The sequence below is a fragment of the Protopterus annectens genome, chromosome 3.part0 (assembly GCF_019279795.1).
Source record: "Protopterus annectens isolate FY-2018-M chromosome 3.part0, PAN1.0, whole genome shotgun sequence".
Taxonomy (NCBI): Eukaryota; Metazoa; Chordata; order Ceratodontiformes; family Protopteridae; genus Protopterus; species Protopterus annectens.
Window position 1 is genome coordinate 113329983 of NC_056731.1, and position 20119 is coordinate 113350101.

The 20119-nt window shown below is 34.4% G+C and overlaps 1 protein-coding gene across 1 annotated transcript in view; it reads right to left on the reverse strand.

Moving 5' to 3' along the window:
• Window positions 1-987: 987 nt before the first annotated feature.
• The window catches only part of GPNMB (glycoprotein nmb), a 114695-nt gene continuing 95563 nt past the window's right edge, over window positions 988-20119 (reverse strand). The window contains exon 12 of the mRNA XM_044064622.1: window positions 988-4724. Coding sequence (XP_043920557.1) covers window positions 4568-4724 — 157 coding nt within the window. The 3' untranslated portion in view covers window positions 988-4567. The remainder of the gene's footprint in view (window positions 4725-20119) is intronic.

The window sequence follows — 20119 nt, forward strand, 5'->3', positions numbered from 1 at the left end:
CTTCTCATCTCTGTCTTTTACCCAAATTAACATTGGGTTTAGTCCATAAGCTTTGTTCTGAATGGCCTAACATTCCCAGTCTGACTTACCTGTAAGCCTTACATACGTAACATGTTTTGCTAAACATCTTTTATCACCTCATCTCTCTCTTTACGAAGGCATGACTGAAGTATTTGAAATAAGGTACTTTTTTCTGGTTTAGACACCTTTTAGACTCTCCTTTACTTACCTGTCAGTTCTATTGATGTATTGACTCGTCACCTTTATGTACAAAACTCACCCTAACTTATCTAACAGTAGTAGCAATTTAATGACTTGTCACGTAGAAGAGCTGATTTAGGACTGTGAAACAACTATAGTGTTTTATAAAATAACTGCAGTGTCATTTAATTTTTCAAATTACTACTACTGTATGTGTTTTTTATCTCTTGCTTTGACTTGCTGTAAATATAATTTTTTGCCTGTTTGACCAGGATCATGCCTGAAAATAGTCTTTGGGCTAGTGTATTTACCCAGTTAACACATGTAAAAAAATAATATTAAAAAATAAAACCTGGAAAAGTGAAGGAAGTTTCAGGTCAAGTGTTTAACTTGTGAAATGAGATGAACTACCAAGTTAAGTGTGTTGATCTCTAGGTTGGTATGTGCTGTCATCACTCATCACTCTATAAAACCACACAGTGCTTTTGTTCTCACTCCCAGGCAGTACTAGGGGGCATCATTGTTTTCCATGGAAAAGTCATATGGTTTCCAATTATCACTGAGACGTGTTCTTTTTAAACACTTTGAAGCTTTTATACTTTGACCATTGTATACCTCTACCAAATAGAGTCGTAGCACCATTCTTTCATTATCCTGAGATTTACCAAGCAAGATGTTAGTATTAAAAAGGGATATTTAATTTTGCAGCTTGAGAGACTTTAGCAAAATAAATCCAGCTAGCTGGAACAACTTCTCTTCAGCCATCTTAAATGAAGGAAACCTGACTATTTTTGTAAATAACTTTATTTATTCATCCCGTGGTTACAATGAAAAGAGGAAAAAATCTCAGTAACATTTTCCATTATCATGTTCGTGCATTATACATACAAGCTCCATCATAATTCTGTTTTTATTTAAATACATTACAACATACTCATATACTTTACCGTTGCTACTGACCTATTTACTTAAGTCAACTACTTGAGCATTATTTTGTGTATAATTTCTCAATTGCATCATTTATTTTTATGACATTTACTTTTGTGATCTTGTAATGATTCCATCTCTAAAACATTCATTTCCTTTAGTGTATTCAGTACTTCATTACTGATGGTTTAATTTTTGATTTCCACTTTTGTGTGATTGTTTTTTGGCTGCTAATAATATTAAACTTAATACACTACTGTGCTTTGGCATTTCTAAAACTAGACTTCAATTCAATAGCATTGTCTCCTTGGTTAATATATGTGTGCCCCCAACAATTGTGTCAGGACATTTTTCAAGGAGTCTTTAAACCCATTTAACTCCACACATTCACAGAAAATGTATTTCTAATGTCTTCTTTCCTTCCTTTCACATCTCTGACAACTATTCTCCACTTTGACAACAAATCCTCCAAAGTCTACTTGAAGTATACATACCTATATGGAAACTTTCATGCAAATATTGTAAATCTTCTGGACTTTGTAGCATACCTAGGGATCTTACAAGTTTCCTCCTATTGTTCTTTTGCAATTTATCATTCTAATCTTTTTCCCAATCAGCAAAATTGGTAGGGAAATGGCATAAGCACAAGACTAAAAACACATTTCCTTGGTGAATGTCTGACATACTAAGTGCTCATTTTCTTGAAACCCAAATAGCCTGTGCCAGAATGTACCAGAACAACTACCTGCAGTCAAGAGGAAAAAGTCATCAGCTTAGTTTAACTTGCTCAGTCCTCAGCAACAGGAAGCTAATTCATCCATTTGCGTCCTGTAGTCTTCCAAGTCAAGAAATCATTTTCTTACGGAGAGCTTTTCTCCAAAAATCCTCTATAATCAGCAATATCTCAACCAATGAGAACTGTATAAAATGTAAAACATGAAGGCTCTTTGTTAGACAGTAGGCTACACAACTGCTATTAGTATCAAATACCTGTCTGATGCTGCAGATTTTATACTGCAGTGTTACAAAAATGGCATTTTTATCTTCCAAAATTTCTAGTGTTATGGTTAAAAAAAGGGTTATATCAAGATAGACTCAGGGTATCAGTGGATGAATTGTTTGTTTGTTAAAGTGATGCATGATAAGGGCAGGTAGAACTGTTTGCTTTCAGGTATTGCACCACATACATTATCAACAACATTTAAAAGCAATATTAATCTACAAAACTGAAGCTGTTATATGGCAAGTAATAATTTCAAAGTTGTGTGTCTTAATGCTTTACATACAATGGCACAATTTGTTCACCTGTAGGTCACACGACTTTGATACTGATGCAAGTATGAAAATATTGCTAACATTCATAACTTTGTCTTTACATTATGTACCATGTTTATATATATATATATATATATATATATATATATATATATATATATATATATATATATATATATATATATATATAATTATTTTTTTACTAACACTTGCTTATTGGCTATACTACTCTCTAAATGACAGTACCACTCTATTTTTGTGTTAAAAGAACATGCATTTTTTTTATAACCTGTTGCAAACACTCCATGATTTCTCTAGTCCTGTACATCATAAATTGTCCATTTCATTGTACATGTTTAGCAAATCATGTCAGCTTGTAGATGTCATCTTGCTGGCTTAGTTTTCAGTATGTATCCATACCAGGGCTTCAGCAATTAGATTTAGAAACACCCATGGAAGTCTCCTGTTAAGATGAGTGTACTCTGACAGGATATGCCCTTTTCAGATTATTATACTTGGTTATAAGAAGCAATGATTAAAGGTATGCTCCTGCCTCCTCACGTCTACACTTAACAGGCTGGAGATAAGTGAAGCCTCTTTTTTTCATTTTTTTACATTGACTAAATAAAAACTTTCAGTCTTCTCATAGTTATACAAGCAATGTTTTATGATTTTTTAGCCAAGAAGTACACCTTTTCTCCACAGGTCATCTGTCCAATGATCTGTTCAAAAGCCCCCATGGCAGGATAATTTTTCCAAGTGACTAAATAGAACAAACTGATAGGACTGACTGTTTTTATCCTCCAACTGCCAACCATCTGGTGAATCATTGCATTTTCACCCATTTGTTCCTTAAATAGATGGCAGCCAAATTTAACATGAGTGTTATCTAGACAACCATCAGGGATGTAACATTATGTGGCCACCATCCCACTGCTCAAGCTTGTATGTACTGAAGGATTCAGTATGCAATGAACCTACAACAGCATGTGATCCACATTTAAGAGTAACATAATCCCTCTGGAAGGCCCTACCTCCTTTAAAAGCAAGCACCTTTATGTAATCCCTACCTTTCTCTACTTTGAGTGCCAGTGTAGTCTGTGCTGAGGCATGAGTGTCTCACAGAAAGATGAGTGGGCATTACCTTGCCATTCTGATCCCTTTTCCAGCTCTTTCAGCACCTAGTCTGCTAACTCAACCAAGGACATCTAGGCCATAGTCAGGGTTTTATGCCTCTGTACAAGCAGACTGTCCATTTATACAAATACTACAGAGCAGTCCCTACTGATGCTGGTAAATGCCAGTCCTTACTCACCCCTCTCCTGTGCAACCTCCAACTGAGAATTTCAGTGAAACTATAAGAATGACCGACCATGTGACAACACAGCAATAAAATTAACTAAAGTTAGGCACATTATATTACACTCCATGCTAATTAAACTATTTATTTTAATTTAATTTTGTTTACTTAGGAAGAGCACTGCTCAAGACTGATGAACTGCAGGCTCAGCCAGGGTTACTAACAAACTACTAACAGCAAACAGTACAAATATAAAGTGCATAGTTAAATGGGATTTTGCCAAATGCTTACAAGATTCCAAATTCTTAAATGTTACATTCTGAACTGAAACCCGGCAGCTGACTGCAAATGTGGGCGGCAGAAAACCTGGCTTTTTTCTGTCTTACTGCACCTTATGTATGTACTGTGCAATGGTAGGCAGGAGAGTTCAAGTCAGTGTATAACCACTCCCACGTTTCTGAAATGGTTTGCTGTTTTAGTACCCCCTCCTCCTTCTCATTTGATAAAGAGCTTACAGACCTGGAGGATCTCATGCCCTTGCCAACATAGGCAGAAAATCTGCCTATCTTATTCCTACTGGCATTAAATTCAGTCACCGTTTACCTTGAACGTAGGGATACAGTAATTACTTGCAACCAATGAAACCCATAAAAAAGATAACACTACAAACTAGTTGTGTATTTTGCAAACATTTGGTTTACCAGTATGTTTATAATTTGTACAAAAAGCAGCGTATTTTTACTTTAAAGTTAATATTAAAATGCACTCTAGAGGAAGCAATCTAGTACTAGGTATGCTGCTTACACTTGTTAGTATACTATCCTGCTGTTATGAAGACACCAGAGTATGCTGTATACAGTGGAATTAAATAACTCCAGCTTTATCCTTTAGTAGAGGGTTCTTTTCTTCAGTTCTTGAAAAAAGTGAAGCTTTCACACGATTGAAGTAGACATTTGTTCCTTCATTAAACCGTTCACTTCTCTGGACATTTCCATCAACTGGAGTGTATGTCTTGAAACGCCTAATTGATACAGTAAGGAGATAAAATGCCAAAGTTAATTTTTCTGTTATTATAGTAAAATTATTCTTACCATCTTCCACGTACTTCTAAACTGAGATATTGTGATTTTTAATGAAAGTTTTGATCCTGTAATAACCCACAACTTATAAAAGCTACATACTAGGTAGCATTTTTCACATACAATACATTAGAGTTTTAGCCAGTGTAGTTTGGCATTTACAAGCTGAAACATTCTCTTTCCAATCATGATCAAACAAATGTCATTAGCCTTCCTCAAATCCAAAACAAAAAACAAAACAAAAACCTTCATTATAATTGCTAACATTATGATTCAGGTCTAAATGAGCACCAGAGGAGCCACTTTTGCACAGCTGCGTAATAGGTTCATAGGTAAGTACTTGGCTAATTGCCCTTGCAGGCCATTTTAAGCCTAGCCAGTTTTCCTTTTTGTGCTTGAAATAACTTAGTCCATTTGGTTATAGATTGGCCTTACCCATCCCATGGTCAATAATTATATATTACCACTAATAAGAATAACTGGGATCATACCATAGATAATTTGAGAGGACCCATACATGGGATAAAACATTCAAGAGTTGTCTCTTTCCTTAGTAGTAAAGTGGGAGTCCTGGTGTAAATTTTATATTTCCCATCCATACACAGGGCAGATGTCATTAGCGGACTGGAGTTCCACTGTGACGACCCCTAACTAGAAAAAGCCGAAAGACACAACAACAACACAGGGGAGATGTTCAGGCAGGAATATGAAAGCAAATATTCACCCATTTACTGAAATCTTACAGTAATCTTAGAACTCTGCAGATGTTGTAACTGTCCATGTGCATCTGCACTGAGATTTAAAGTGATAAAGCCTTGGCTACAGCTCTGGATAGACTAGCAGTTTATGCATTGAATGGCTAAAGCAAAGGAGAGTGAGCGAGCAATTATCTCAAGCTGACCCATCAGGGGGGAGGTGGTGTGACCTGCACTGCTAAACCTAACAGGAGTATTGAGGTATTATAGGTAACAGCTATTGGATCTGTGTGGCTCATACCACACAAAAGACATGGTGATGTGGCCAGGTATGCAGTGGCATTCTAGGGAAGCTCTCTAAAGTAAGCCATCAGCAGCTGTGTGGGGGTGGGGTGGGGTAGGTTAGGTCAGGATGTCACATGATGAGTAGGCTAGACCACTCTCTTATTGTTGCCACTGTGTGAGGAATGGGCCTGCCTTTTGCCCTCAGAGGAATGAACAGGCCAGCTTAGTGTAGATTGAATAGGCATCGGGTGGATTGTGTGGACCACAGTGGAGGAGGAATGTTAGAGCATTAGTGCAGGGGAAATTAGCACAGACACTGAATCTACCTCAGCCCTAGGTGGTAACTGTTAGACAACTCAAGCTGTACAGTTCCACTATGTGTGGAGTTCATGTTAACTGAAATGCTTGTTTTGCCTGTTGCTAAATTGCAAAGGTAGTATTTGGATGATGCATTTCGGGGTTCCAAACTAGATATAGGGGTCCATCTCTCTTCCAGTGTAATTCCAAGTCAGCTTATTCAAATATTTCAGCTTGCCCCATTCCTTCATGCAAAACAAAAATGCATTCAAAAGTGTTATCATTTGCCATGTCCAGAAAGCTTCATAGAAGAAAGTTGCCATCTAATGCCTAAGCATTAGCTGGATACCTAGTGACCTTTTTAGAAAAAGGCAACCTTTCAGTAGTCATGGAATGTAGAGTAGTATTCTCCCATGTTCTGAAAAATACATCCTCTTCCCAGACTACACAATATGACTACAAATTTACTTTACATATATCCACCTGTTACACTCCGCCCATGCATTCAAACTTGCTGGGCAGCAGAAGGAAGGACTATAGTCTTGTGTTCACAAAAGCAAGAAGTACATGACTCTGGCTAGAGCTTGTGAGTGAAGATGTTCAATGTCATTCACTGAACAAGGATCATCTATGGGACATCAGAACTGTTAAGTTACTGCACCACAGGGGAGAGGATACTAGAGAACAGTTACAAAGTGATCTTCTCCATGGCTGACAAGAGCTTAAAGTGAAGCGAGAGGAACACTTACAAGGGATATGAGTTATTAGGAAAAGCAAATTGAATCTTATAGTATGAGGTGAAAGTACACGACATGGAGACAAAATACAACTACAGGATGGCAGTGTGTCATAAGTGCTCTCCATCCAAGCATACAAGCCGTTTTGTTTTGTTTTGTAGTAGCCTGCCTTCTTAATCTGGTGACTATCACATTCTACAGTTCCCTAAACCACTTGCTCAGAGAAATTCCATGAGAATAAGAATGCATCCTAAGTTTTAGAAACAGCAACAGTGTTTTTGTTTGCCTTCTGAGCAATGTAGCAACAATCTAGAAAAAAAAAAACATTAACACCCCCCTTTGCAGGAAACTTTTGACATTCAAATCTCTTTGCTGTTGCAAATGGTTACACTGCTCTAAACTATTCCTTTCTTAAAGAAGATATTAAGCTAGGAACGTCTGCTTTTCTACCCGCACAACACACAGCTCAACATCTAATATATATATATATATATATATATATATATATATATTTTTTTTTTTTGTTCAAACTGTTATTAAATTATGTCTTAAAAGACAGGCGCACATATATTAATAAAAAAGAAAAACCATATTAACATTTTTCCATTTACACTCATTATACATTACATATTTTTTCATTTTTAATAACTGCCTTTCAGTACAACATTACATAAATTGTTCAATTCCTGCCTTCCCTTAAACCTCACTCCTCCTCCTTCTGAACAATATTCTGCATGTATTGTTTAAACAAATTCCATTTATTTCTATGTAATTTGCTCCTTCCCTTTTCTAGAGATCCCTCTTTCATTTTTTTAACACTTTTACAATATTCAGTTCTCCAAATACAGTTTGTTTAAATTTTGATTTCCATTTTCTAGTAATTGCTTTTTTGGCAGCCAACATAATTAAACTTAATAAGGACTTACTATATTTAGGCATTTCAGATCTTGTGTCCTACTTCAAAAGAATCATGTCCTTAGTTACAACCATTTCCTCTCCCAATATGTCTTTTGTTTTTAAACAAGAAACATCTTTATTAAATCATCACTTATGACATAGGCAATCATACATTTATATAAATGAACGCAAACCATAATGACATGATTTTAGTTGCAATTATTATACATCACAAACCATACTGACATAATTTTAGTTGCAAACATTATACATCACTTATAATCTACCCAATCACTGTCAGTCAAATATTACTTAACTCATTTAAATCCTGCCTTCTTTTAAATCATATTCCTCTCCTGTCTATATTGTACCCACCGTTCCCATTTTTTCTATGTAATTTGCACCTACCCTTTTCTAAAAATTCCAATTCTAGTTGTTTTATCTCTGTTACTATATTCACTACTTCTAGTAGAGTTGGTTTAGACTTTAATTTCCATTTTCTAGTAATTTCTTTTTTGGCAGCCACCATAATTAGACTCAGCAAGGCCTTACTATGTCTAGGCAATTCTGATTCTGTATCACAGCTCAGGAAAATAACTTCCCTAGATGCACCAATTTGCTCACCCAGTATTTCTGATAGAGTAGTCTGCAGGGAACGTTTAAAGTCTGCCAACACATTACGTTCCCAATTACCTTTCTCTTCCCCATCACACGTCCAGTATTTGGGGTCTAGCTGAGGAAAAAATATCTGGAGAATAATTGGGGTATAAAAATATCTATGTAAACATTTCCAAGCAAAAATCCTAAATCTTCTAGATTTTGTTGCATATTTGTGAGACATACATATATTCCCCATTGTTTCTTTGTGAATTGTTTATTCAATCTCTCTTCCCAATCCTTTCTAACCTCCTCTAATTGATTTGTACAGTTATGCAATATTTTATATACTGTACTAATTATTCATTTTTTAACAGCAGCTTCTGTTCTGCATTGTCCTAAAAACTCTAGCAATGCTGTTTTTTCATTTAGGACCCCCCCCCCTATTTGTTGTTTTATAAATATAACATTCGTATGATTATTGTTATCCTCCTTAAAGATCTGCATCCGAAATCCTAGTCTCTCATTGTTTCTTGAGCTTCCCCATCTGTTTTATCATCCCTTTCCTCTTTAAATTATATGTTTCTGCATGTGCTATGTACAGGAGCCTTAACTATGTAGCTCTGAAATACCCCTTCAGATAGAGTAATCCAAATCTGCCTTGTTCTATTGGAAGAATTGGCTTATCCAGAAAAAAACTAAGAAGCACAACAAACTGCGCAACTGTAATCCAAGCCAGATGGCTAAAAAGAAGAAACCAGCAGAACTTTTAAAGATGTATTTCGTTTTTCATTCACAAAATATGTGAACTTCTTCAGACAAAGCTTATCCCACTTGACTCTCACAGTCTTTCCCTCCCAGATAAAATCCTTCAGCTCTTTATTAATTGCTATGCACAACTTCTCCTCTATGTGATAAAAACATGCCTGACCTGTGTATAACACTAAAGGGACTAAAACATTTTAACTGCTTGTATCTTACTATCCATACCCATATAACACAGCTTCCAACTTCTCAGTTTTTGTATTGTCTTTTGTTTAGTCTCTTCCCACATATCCTTAGATGCCACACCAGAATCCTTTTTAATCCTTATTCCTAAGTACTTCATTTTATTATGTTCCAATAAATATGGATATTGCTAAACCAATTCATGTGTGGGTGCATAATTTACAGTTATTGCCTTTATTTTAGCTTAATTCATTTTGTATTCTGAAAATATTTGAAACTGTCTCAAAATGTTTCACAACACTGAAATGTCCTTTCTGGTTTTGTCAGGTGTAAAATAATATCATCTGTAAATAGAACCAACTTTTCTTGACTACCATACCAATTATATCCTTGAATTTACAAGTCCCTTATTTTCTTTGCCAATGGTTCTAAATATATTGCAAATAACAAAGAGGTAAGAGGACACCCCTGCCTGGTTCCTCTGCTCAAGCAGAAATTATCAGAGAGCAACCCATCCACTCCAATTTTCACCTCCAATCCCTCATAGTTCCTCTTAATCAACCTTATAATTTTATCATGGAATGCAAATGCTTCCATTGCCCTGCTTATAAACTTCCAACATACTCTGTTGAATGCTTTCTCTGCATCAAGACCCAACAACAACAGTGATATTTTCTTATATTCTGCTTCCCTCTGGATCATTAATATTCTGTTAATGCTGTCAAATGTTTGCCGCCCCTCCACAAAACCACACTGATCCATATCTTTGAGTTTTGGCATCACTTTTGCCATTTTTAGCAATTATAGACAGAAGCACTTTATAGTAGTAGTATAGTATTGAAATAGGCCTGTATGAAGCTGGATCTGATGGGTCATTATCCTCGTTAGGTATTACAGCTACCACAGCTTTCTTCCAGGATGTTGGTACTTCTCTTCTTAAAATACTATTAAACAAAACATTCCAGATCTTTATCATTTTTTCCATCCTAGCTTCCAAATGTCTACAGAAATATCATGTATTTCTGGGGACTTTCCTGTGGATTGGTTATGCATCACCATTTTTATCTCATCTCCTCTTATTCTGTTAGTAATTGAACCTCATCTACCTCTAACCTTGGTATATTTAATTCCTCCATAAACATTTCCATTTGTACTTTTTCTTGATTTCCATATTCTCTACTTTGTGCAGACTTTTATAGAATATCAAAAATATTTCTAATACCTACAGGATATCTTATCTTCATTGTTGTAGTTTGCTTAAGCTTGGTGATAGCCCTTTCTACTTACTGTTGCGTGAGTCATTGTTCTAAAGGTATTTGTGCTCTAGAGTTATTATCAAAAAACAGGAGCTTAAAACAAATCTTTCTAAACTCATGCATATTATCAAGGTAATCCCTTACTTTCTGTTTAGCATTCTGCAGTTGCCCCTCTTCTTGCTATGTGCGATTCCCCCTATTTTGCAATATTTTAACATTTGTCAGTCCCTCTAAATAATTCTTGTTATTCTTAACCATAGCTCCATTTCTTTTATTTCCACACTATTTTTAAACTCCACCTTAAATTTATCCCACTTCCTAGCTATATGTCCAAAACAAATGTATATCTTCTCTAATAGCTCCTGAGAAATTTCCACTACCCATTCTTTAAAATTCTCTTTTTTCAACAGATAGGTGGGAAAGTGCAAGTGTCTCATTTTTATTTCATTACCCTGTGTTTTTATTTTAGTTATTATTGGCGTATGATCTGAAGTAGATGTTTGATGTGTATCAGGACTTTCAATTGTACATGTTACTGTGAAATGTAAATTCTGTGTAGCTTAGTCCAGTTTTTGTATCTTGGGAATAATATATAAATTCACCCTGAACTCCTAGTACTAAATTCATATGTTCCATGCCAAATATTTTCATAAATGTCTTCAAAAATCTCCCCATCTTTGTTATATTTCCCTTCTGAGGCCCCAAAAACATCTTCACTGCTGCAAATCAAATTCTAATCCCCATCTATAAGTAATATTCCTTGCTTAAAGCTGATTATTTCTCCCAGAATTTTCTTAAGCTCCATTATAGCAGTTTTAGATGGAATATAAATGCATGCCAGTGTAATCCTCCTCCCTTGCCAGTAGCCCCTTAGTACTACAAATCTATAATTATTATCTTTCTATCCTCTTCTGTCACTATTGGAGCTCCTCTTGCAATTAATACAAGTACTCCTCTTTTACTTTGTCTTAAGTATTCTCCTGAACAGCCATCCTGAAAAGCTTTCTTTATCAAATTCACATGTTCAGTTCTTTCCAAGTCCGTCTCTTGTAGCATATCTATTTGCACTCAGTTTTTAATACAGTTCACTACTGTTTCTGTTTTGTATTTATCATTGAGACCAATGGTATTTAAAGACATTACAGAAAGCATCATTGTGTTAAAAAGTTATTATTCTCAACTTTTATGTGTAATAGCTTTTTTAAGTATCTAGGTCTAGCTTTTGTGTTACATGCATACAATGTTTGGCAGGTTGATCTGTTGTACAACTGCTTTGTCATATCCATTTGAGCCTATGCCATGTCTTACAAAACTTTGTTTTATTGAAAGCCCTCAAAAAAATCACATCTCCAATACCCCCTTAAAACCTATTAACTTAATAACACGAAAAAAGCTATGTACACTTTCAAAAATGAAGTTTTACCCTCCTAATAGGAACATGTGTCCCAAACTGACAGCCACACTTATAGACTTAGGTTAACCTAAAAGAAAGGTTATCCATGCTAAGGCGCACTGTACAGCCTGTGCTTCTACTAAGTGCTGTCTGTTTTTTGTCTTATCTTTATAGCTCTCCTAGCTGGGAAGACACTTGAATGCTATCAGAAAACATTATATCCTAGCTACTTCTCTTTATCAGATTGTTTCCATGGAGACATGAGGACCAGATGCTGGGTTGCTAGTAAGCTTACATTTATTTCATAGAAAAAAAGCTTTATAATATTAAATGTTTTTTCATTTACTTGATTTCTCTTAAAACTTGTTACTAGATCATATATTGCAGTTCCTACATTCCTTAAAACTGAACAAGGAAAAAGAGAGAAGAAGGGAGGAAAAAAAAACAGGAACATCTGTTTACATTACTACCCTCGTTACACTTACAAATAACTGAGAAAACTTTACTTTATAGGATGCAAGGAAAATCATGCACTATAAAACTTTATAAAACTATAAAATATTACTTTTAAGAAAAATAATTGTGTTTTACTTACACGTAACTTTCTCCCTCCTCTTCCCCTCTCCTAAGTATTTTTCTGAATATTAATGAAATTAAGTAGGGTATATGCTTTAGTGTCCCCTACAAGTTTAACAAAGTCAGAAAAGTCTAATATTTCCAGATTTTCTTGTTCTGTCATATTTTACAAATATAATTATTGCTTTGTTAATTCCACATTTATCAATTTCCAAGTTACTGGTTTTATTCATATTCATTGCCATCTCCCAAATCATGTCTCTGCTTCATTTCCAAAGTACACTCATTTCTCTCAGTTCTTCTAGTCAACTCTTGTGCTTTTTTCTTCTCTCAAGCATTTTCCATTGAAACACTGGAAAAGATTTCACTGGCAGTCTCTCTGTGGTCTTTATTACCACAAAAACAATAAGCAGATTTTCCTTCTGTTTCACAGCTCACGTTTTGTTAGACAAACCTTTCTATTCCCTCCTTAGCATGTACTGCATCAAAAATGATTTTATCTTTCCAGGAAAGAATATTTTGAAGATAGCTGGGTACATCAGTTTGAATTCCCTGATTAGTGGAATAAATCTACTCTTCTTCTGCCTAGTGTACTTTGAGTAATCATTTTTCAAAAACAATCTGCTGTCTCCCACTTTTAGTACTTTGCCGTGCCACTGTTTTGTCAGAATCAACTCCTTCTGCTGGTAGGATTGCATCTTTACTATTAAAGGCCTATGTTTCTTTCTCATAGTCACGTTTGTAGCATACACATGATGTGCCCTTTCATTTTACAAATCCTGCTGTGGAATACCAGTCTATTCATTCCAGCTTCTCTGGTACAGCAGAAAATCTCAGTTTTTCCCTACATGCTCTAACCTCCATTTCTATTATTTTTTTAAAACATCTCTTTTTGAGCAGTCTCATATTCAGCCAGCCTTTTCTTCTATTCAACCTCTGACTTTTGCAGTTTTATCACCTCATCTGAATATATGTTTAAAGCTTCTTCCATTTTTCCACCCTTTTGTCATTTGAGTTGGTATACTCCATCAGTGTTTTGTTTATTTTAATCAGATCTGTGTGCAGTTGTCTTATACTTTCCTCTAGGTTACTGGAAGTTATGTCTGGAGCTTGCACTGCTTTTTGCTGAACAGCTACAGTACTGTTCCCGGTCAGGGTTATTCCCTTTTGCAGCTGGTTTTCTTTCAAATCCTCTGTATTTCTTTTTTCCTGGCATCCAGGAAGTTCACTTTCTAGTCAGTTACTGAAATTTGCCCAGAAATAAGTTCACTGCCTTTCTCTGCCGAGTTTCTGTTTTCACAGTAGGAGAACTAGAAATAAGCTATTACTCAATATGCAGCTATCTTGGAAGTCCTCTGATCACCCAATATTTCTTTCTCAAATATTTGTATTAAATTTAAGAATATGCATATTACAAAATATAAATCAGAATTAGAAGCATACACATTAATTTAAATCAGCCATGCAAAAAAGAAAAAAACACATAAGCTCAAACCAAGCTAAAACAAAAGCTATTTACAATGGTGTCTCAGTGAACAGAGATGAAATAATCCTTCAAATTAAAGTTCTGTTTCAAACTACATAAAAGTCAATTCTATCAAGTATCTCTGCGACTTTTATCCAAGAATTATACTGTTTTTGTATTGATAGTAGCTATTTCCATTTGAGTAACATTGAGTCATGTTTCTGAATTCTTTAAATGTAGGTGAAATCTTGCTCTTCCAATTTGTAGTAATAGTTTTACAAGCAATGGCTAATAAGATACAAAGTAATAAATGTTTAGATTTGGGAACACACTTAGGCATAGGGGCATTGAACAAAGTCAATGATTTGGTCAACTAAAAATTATCATTAAAACAGTTTGCAAAAAATAATTAATTCTCCCCAAAATGGTCTAAACAGGCTACACTCATAAAACGTGTGTTGCCAGTTAACTATCACTTTAAATTTACATCTCCAACATTCTATTTCTTGGTCAACATTAATTTAAAAAAAAAAAAAAAAAACACACACTAGAAAAAGTAATAAACAAACACAATACACAAAACTAAAACAGCGTATTAGTGCAGGTGAAAAAAAATTCAAATTAAAAGTAACAAAAGGAAATTTTTAATAAGCACTTTTGTTCATCCAAATAGTTTGAACTTCATCAGACAAATATAAAAATGAAGAGATCCATTTAAATAATCTGCCACCACATCATATGACCTCTAATAAGTGAGGTCACTTTAACTAAAGTAAAACAAAAAATACTAATTTAACAGCAAAATAAGTATACACATATGTATATTTAAATATATAAGATCTTTAAAACCAAGTCTCGACTACCTAATAGCTATACATTATTTTATAAACAGATAATCATTCACCTTTCAAGGATCTCATATTGAAGAAACATCAGTAAGACCCAGAAAGCTGCATGCATTTAAACTTAGTTGCCACACAAGTTCAAACTTATTTTGGCTGCCAAATTAGTATTTTTGGTTTTATTTTAGTTAATTAAGTGACGTCACTTATTAGAGATCATATGACGTGGTGGTGGATTATTTAAATGGGTTTGTTCATTTTTGTATTTGTCTGATGAAGTTCAAACTATTTGGTTGAATGAAGGCACTTATTAAAAATTTCCTTTAGTTACTTTTCATTTGAAATTGTTTTTTTTTTCTACCTGCACTAATATGCTGTTTTAGTTTGAGAAGTGTGATACAGATTCTGTGAATACATTTCCAAGAAAATAATTTCCATTGTAATGAAAGACAAGTTTGCATTTAGGAAATGGAGATAATTTTTTTATCATTGTCCTAAGGGAGATGATTATTAATTGTTTTATAATAACCCCAATAGCTTTCTTTATGTTACAGTATCTGATTCTTTATTAAATTTGTATATTTTATAAAGATAGCCTTTTCCTTGAGCTGTTTGTTTACCCATAATAATCAAAAATTCTGTCATCAAGGAAACACATGTAAAATGCTCAAGGGGGAGTGGTCCCAAAATTGTTTAATACAAATTTCCTCTCCCATTGAAGCATTATGATGTTAGCAGAGATGGGGGCACATGCTGCCCCCATCATCATACCTTTCATTTGAAGGAAGTAGTGCCCATCAGTGAAGACAAAGTTATTTTTTAAGACCAATTCCATAAATAAGTCGAAAACATTTATTTCATTGTTGAAAAATACCCCCAACGTGACTTTGAAATCGTGGAACCATTCAAGTCCAATGTCATGATGGATGACATTAAACAAGTTAACTAAATCAATGGTACAAAAAACATATTCTTCATCATAACTCAATTGTGATACCTTACTTAAAAAAATCCCATGAATCTTTGCATATGTGTGAATAACCATTCAACACATTTTTGAGTTTCAAGTCCACATATTTAGCCAAAGAATGAGTTTTGAACTTGGAGGCATTAACTATTGGTCTCAAATGGGGGGGGGGGGTCTCTCAAATCCTTATGTGTCTTATGTAGACCAAAAGTAGAGGGAATAATCAGGAATTTAACCTCTAAAAAACACCAAGTGCTCAAGTCAATCTGACCCTGGTCCAACATGTCCTGAAGTAACCAATCTATTCTGGGGTATGCTATATTCAGCATATTCAGCAAAGTCTTTTCATAAAAAACATTGTCACACAAGAATAAAACATTTTGTATAAATAATTGTCAACATTCATAATAACAACCCCCTCTCTTATCAGGTTTCATCACCCGAATAGTCCTGTTCTTACACAACTGCTTCAAAAGATCAAATTCACATTCTGAAAGGTTCCCAACCAACTGTGTATTGTATTTGCATAAAAGTGACCTAAAATCAAAGTCATATAACTTCTCAAAGATAAGCAGAGAGAGGGAGGGGATGGGGTGGGTTGAATATACTACTTCTTTTAAAATCATCCATAACATTGGCAACAAATGTCTTTAAATACCACTTTGAAGTTAACTTTCTGTAAAAATAACTTCAAATCTATAATCAAGTCATCTATTCTAGTGTGTGATGTAAGGACAAAATTATAAACCTTACATAACAAGTCTGCCATGTCAGAACCAAAAACATAGCTTGTATAGTTAAAAATGAAAAAGTCACCTTGCGTATTTTGAACAATTTTAAGCCATGAGGGTCATCATCATTAGAAACAGGTGCAAAACAGCTTTTAACACTCAAATCCACATTCAACTGGCATAATTCTGATCTGTTCTCCTCCAATTCTGATGTATACAGACCCCATTCCTGTTCATGTCTCCCCTCACTGCATTCTGTTGATTGTTGTACAGACTCCGGATCCACTCTGAACATCTGGGGAGATTTGGGCCTAAAGGGGCCAGACCAGTGTGAGCAACATCGTTGTCATCATGGCTGGAACTGTCTGCACCTTCATTGGGTGTTACCACAGTAACCAAGGGCTTCGGATAAGGCAATCCTTTCAGATGGTTAAGCCAGTCACACTCAAATTTCTTTACCTTCTGATGTTGAACATCTCCAATGATTTTGTCAACAGAAGAAAAAATGCTGACAAAATTCTGCTTATACAGTTCAAAGAATAAGTCTCCATGGATAATTTTCTCTAAGTCCTTAGCCTCATGAATTAATACGTTGATCGTCTTCTGGTTGTGTTTAATTAAAACCTCCAAAAGTTCACAACCCTGATGATAAAATAATTTGATTAATTCTGTGTGTAGAGGAGAGTTTAACACAACACCAATAGGGTATTTCCAGTGCCATAAACCCTTAGGAATTTTCCACACCTTGATACTTTCCATAAAATAACCATTTTCAACCTGTAACTTTCTAATTTTAAGTAGTTTGTCTTTTAAACTTTCAATGGGTTCACGCAAAGTAAAGTTACCCTTTGAAACATCATGTTGGAAACCACTATTCTCCTGAAACCACTCAGATAACTTGACGGGTCGCTCACACAATACTGGTCTTAAGGCTTCAGGTGTAACAGTAAAGTCAGTCCCTGAAGTATTAGAGGTGACCCTGTTATGAATTTGTCCTGCAGGAATGTCCATAATTTGGGGGTCAACAGCATGCTCCGTATCCATCTGTGTGTGCCAGGGTTGGTCCATGGAATGATTTGGTTGAGTTGAAAAAACTCAGATGGCATATCAAGCTTAATGCTTGTGTCTACCCTGGGTTAAATGATTATGCCTCTATTGCTAGTGTGCTCAAACTTCGTTCTTATGTTTTATAAGTTTTTTATATGTGTTACAATTTTTTTTTACATATACAATTAGTTCATTGACTTTTCTTATTTTTTAAGAATTTAGCATGCTTGTTTTTATGGTGTGTTTCTTAAAGGCATTCATTAATTAACCAGTTAAGTGTGGTGTTAGTCACGTGATTTTTTGGTGGGGCATTTAAATGTGGAATGTACTATGATTTACTTGTTTTTGAAGACGTCTGTGGATACATTCTGATGAAAGTGCTAAAACTGTCTCAATAAATTGGATTGGTTTGTTCTTCTATGTACTGGCTCTGCTCCTTTGCTGATTGTTTTGGTTCTTGGTTTGTGGATATGTCTACCTAATTTAACTACCTTAACTTTATCTAGTTTTGAAGCTATATCTCTTGAAATGTATACTTTATATATTCTTGATTGTGTGCTGTGACAATGTGAATAATGTGTAAAAAATAATGAATTAGAGTCAGCATAATCATTTACATTTTTAATATTAAACATGCTAATAAAGTCAATTTATGCCTTTGATGTGGCTGGTTTCCTACACGTATTTTTTTTTCAAATATCAGATAATATACAATTGAAATCCCCCACCAATATTATACTCTCCTGAGAGTGTTGTATGAAGTCTTTAAACTGATGCTTGACTGCTTTAACTGCCAGGCCAGGAATCCAATATAAATTAATTAATGTGTAAATCTTTCCATTTATATTCAAAGATACTAAACAAAACATGCCAAATTTATCATGGTATGTATTTATAATTTTGGGCATCAAAGCAGAATTTCTCTACAAAATTGCTTCCCCTCATTTTTGTTTATGAGAGTTTACTAATACAGAACAGTTGTTAGAGTTAAGTCTGTCTATATCTTCTTGTAATAAGTGGGGTTCTTGTAAGAATACAATCTGAGCATTCAGCAATATTAAATATTCTAACAGACTTCGCTTTTGCTATTATTATTTAAACCATAAACATTAATGGATATACACTTCTTGAATATATTATCATTGGTGGTATAGTTAGTCATATGTACCTATTATTTTCAGAGAAAAGGAAAAAAGCTATATTACTGAAGAGAATAGTTTATGGTTATCTTCTAATTCACTGTAACTAATGTTCGTAGACACCCACATATAAACACTAGAGTAAGAAACCATGAAATCTAGAACTAAAAAAAACAGTCTGAAAAATTCCTGAGGTATAAAACCCCAGATTTCCTTTCAAGCTTACCCTCTAAAATCACTTCCAAAACCTATTCTTCACTCTAAATATCTAAAATATATAAATATTTAACTCTGTACAGAAAGTAGCTTTTCAGATCAGACTAGCTCTTGAATTATATATTCATCATACTGTTACGTAACTTTAATCCTAAGTAGACATAGTCTTATAAAATGCATCATATGAAATTTATTACTATTCCCATCTGTTTCTATAAATATTTGAACAATATTTAAAGATTTAAGTGCATTATTATAGAAAAAGAACTTTTTGCAGACTTTAAGTATAATAACAGCATAACTATGCACTAATACAAAGAATTATGTTTTAATTTTACCAGTTATGATTAAATAAACTTATATGCATTTAACAGGATGTGCAACAAAATATTTTGATTGTATAGATTGTATCAGTGCAGATCTTATAGCAGCTATACTTAATAGTATCACCATAGTCTCCAAAAAGTAGAATGCCTTATACCATTAAGCAAAAGTAAGGCTAACTGAATAATTTTGAAACATGTAATTCTCACATCTCACTAAAAGATGCTTAACTAACAGTTTATACAAATATCAGAATATCTGGATACATCCAATCCTCTGTCTAAACACCGAACCAATATATTTCTCTTCAGACAAAGCTGATAGGTATTCTTGAGTCAAAATATATTTGTCTTTAATTATTCTTTTATCTCATATATATATATATATATATATATATATATATATATATATATATATATATATATATATATATGGGTCTATATTAAAAGACCGAAGAGGTGTTTCAGCGAACACCTCTTGGTTGACATGTAATGAGCAAATGCACTAAAGTGCGAATGCTCAAAACAGTGATTTATTTCCCTGGGAAAGAAATCACTTGGCCATCCCCATGTGTTCGCCCCTTTCCTCACTGTAGTGCAATCTCGGAGTTGGTATATTTAGTTAGGGGGGTGGGGGCACAGCCCCCACATTGGGGGGTGTGGACGTTGTTATGTTTTAAAGTGTGTGTGTTTGTGCTAGCGGTTTCTTTCCCAGGGAAAGAAACCACTGTTTTGACTGTTCGTGCTTTAGTGCGTTCATTCGCTCAAACACCTCTTCGGTCTTTTAATATAGACCCATATATATATATATATATATATATATATATATATATATGTGTGTGTGTGTGTATATATATATATATATATATATATATATATATATATATATATATATGTGTGTGTGTGCGTGTGTGTGTGTGTGTATA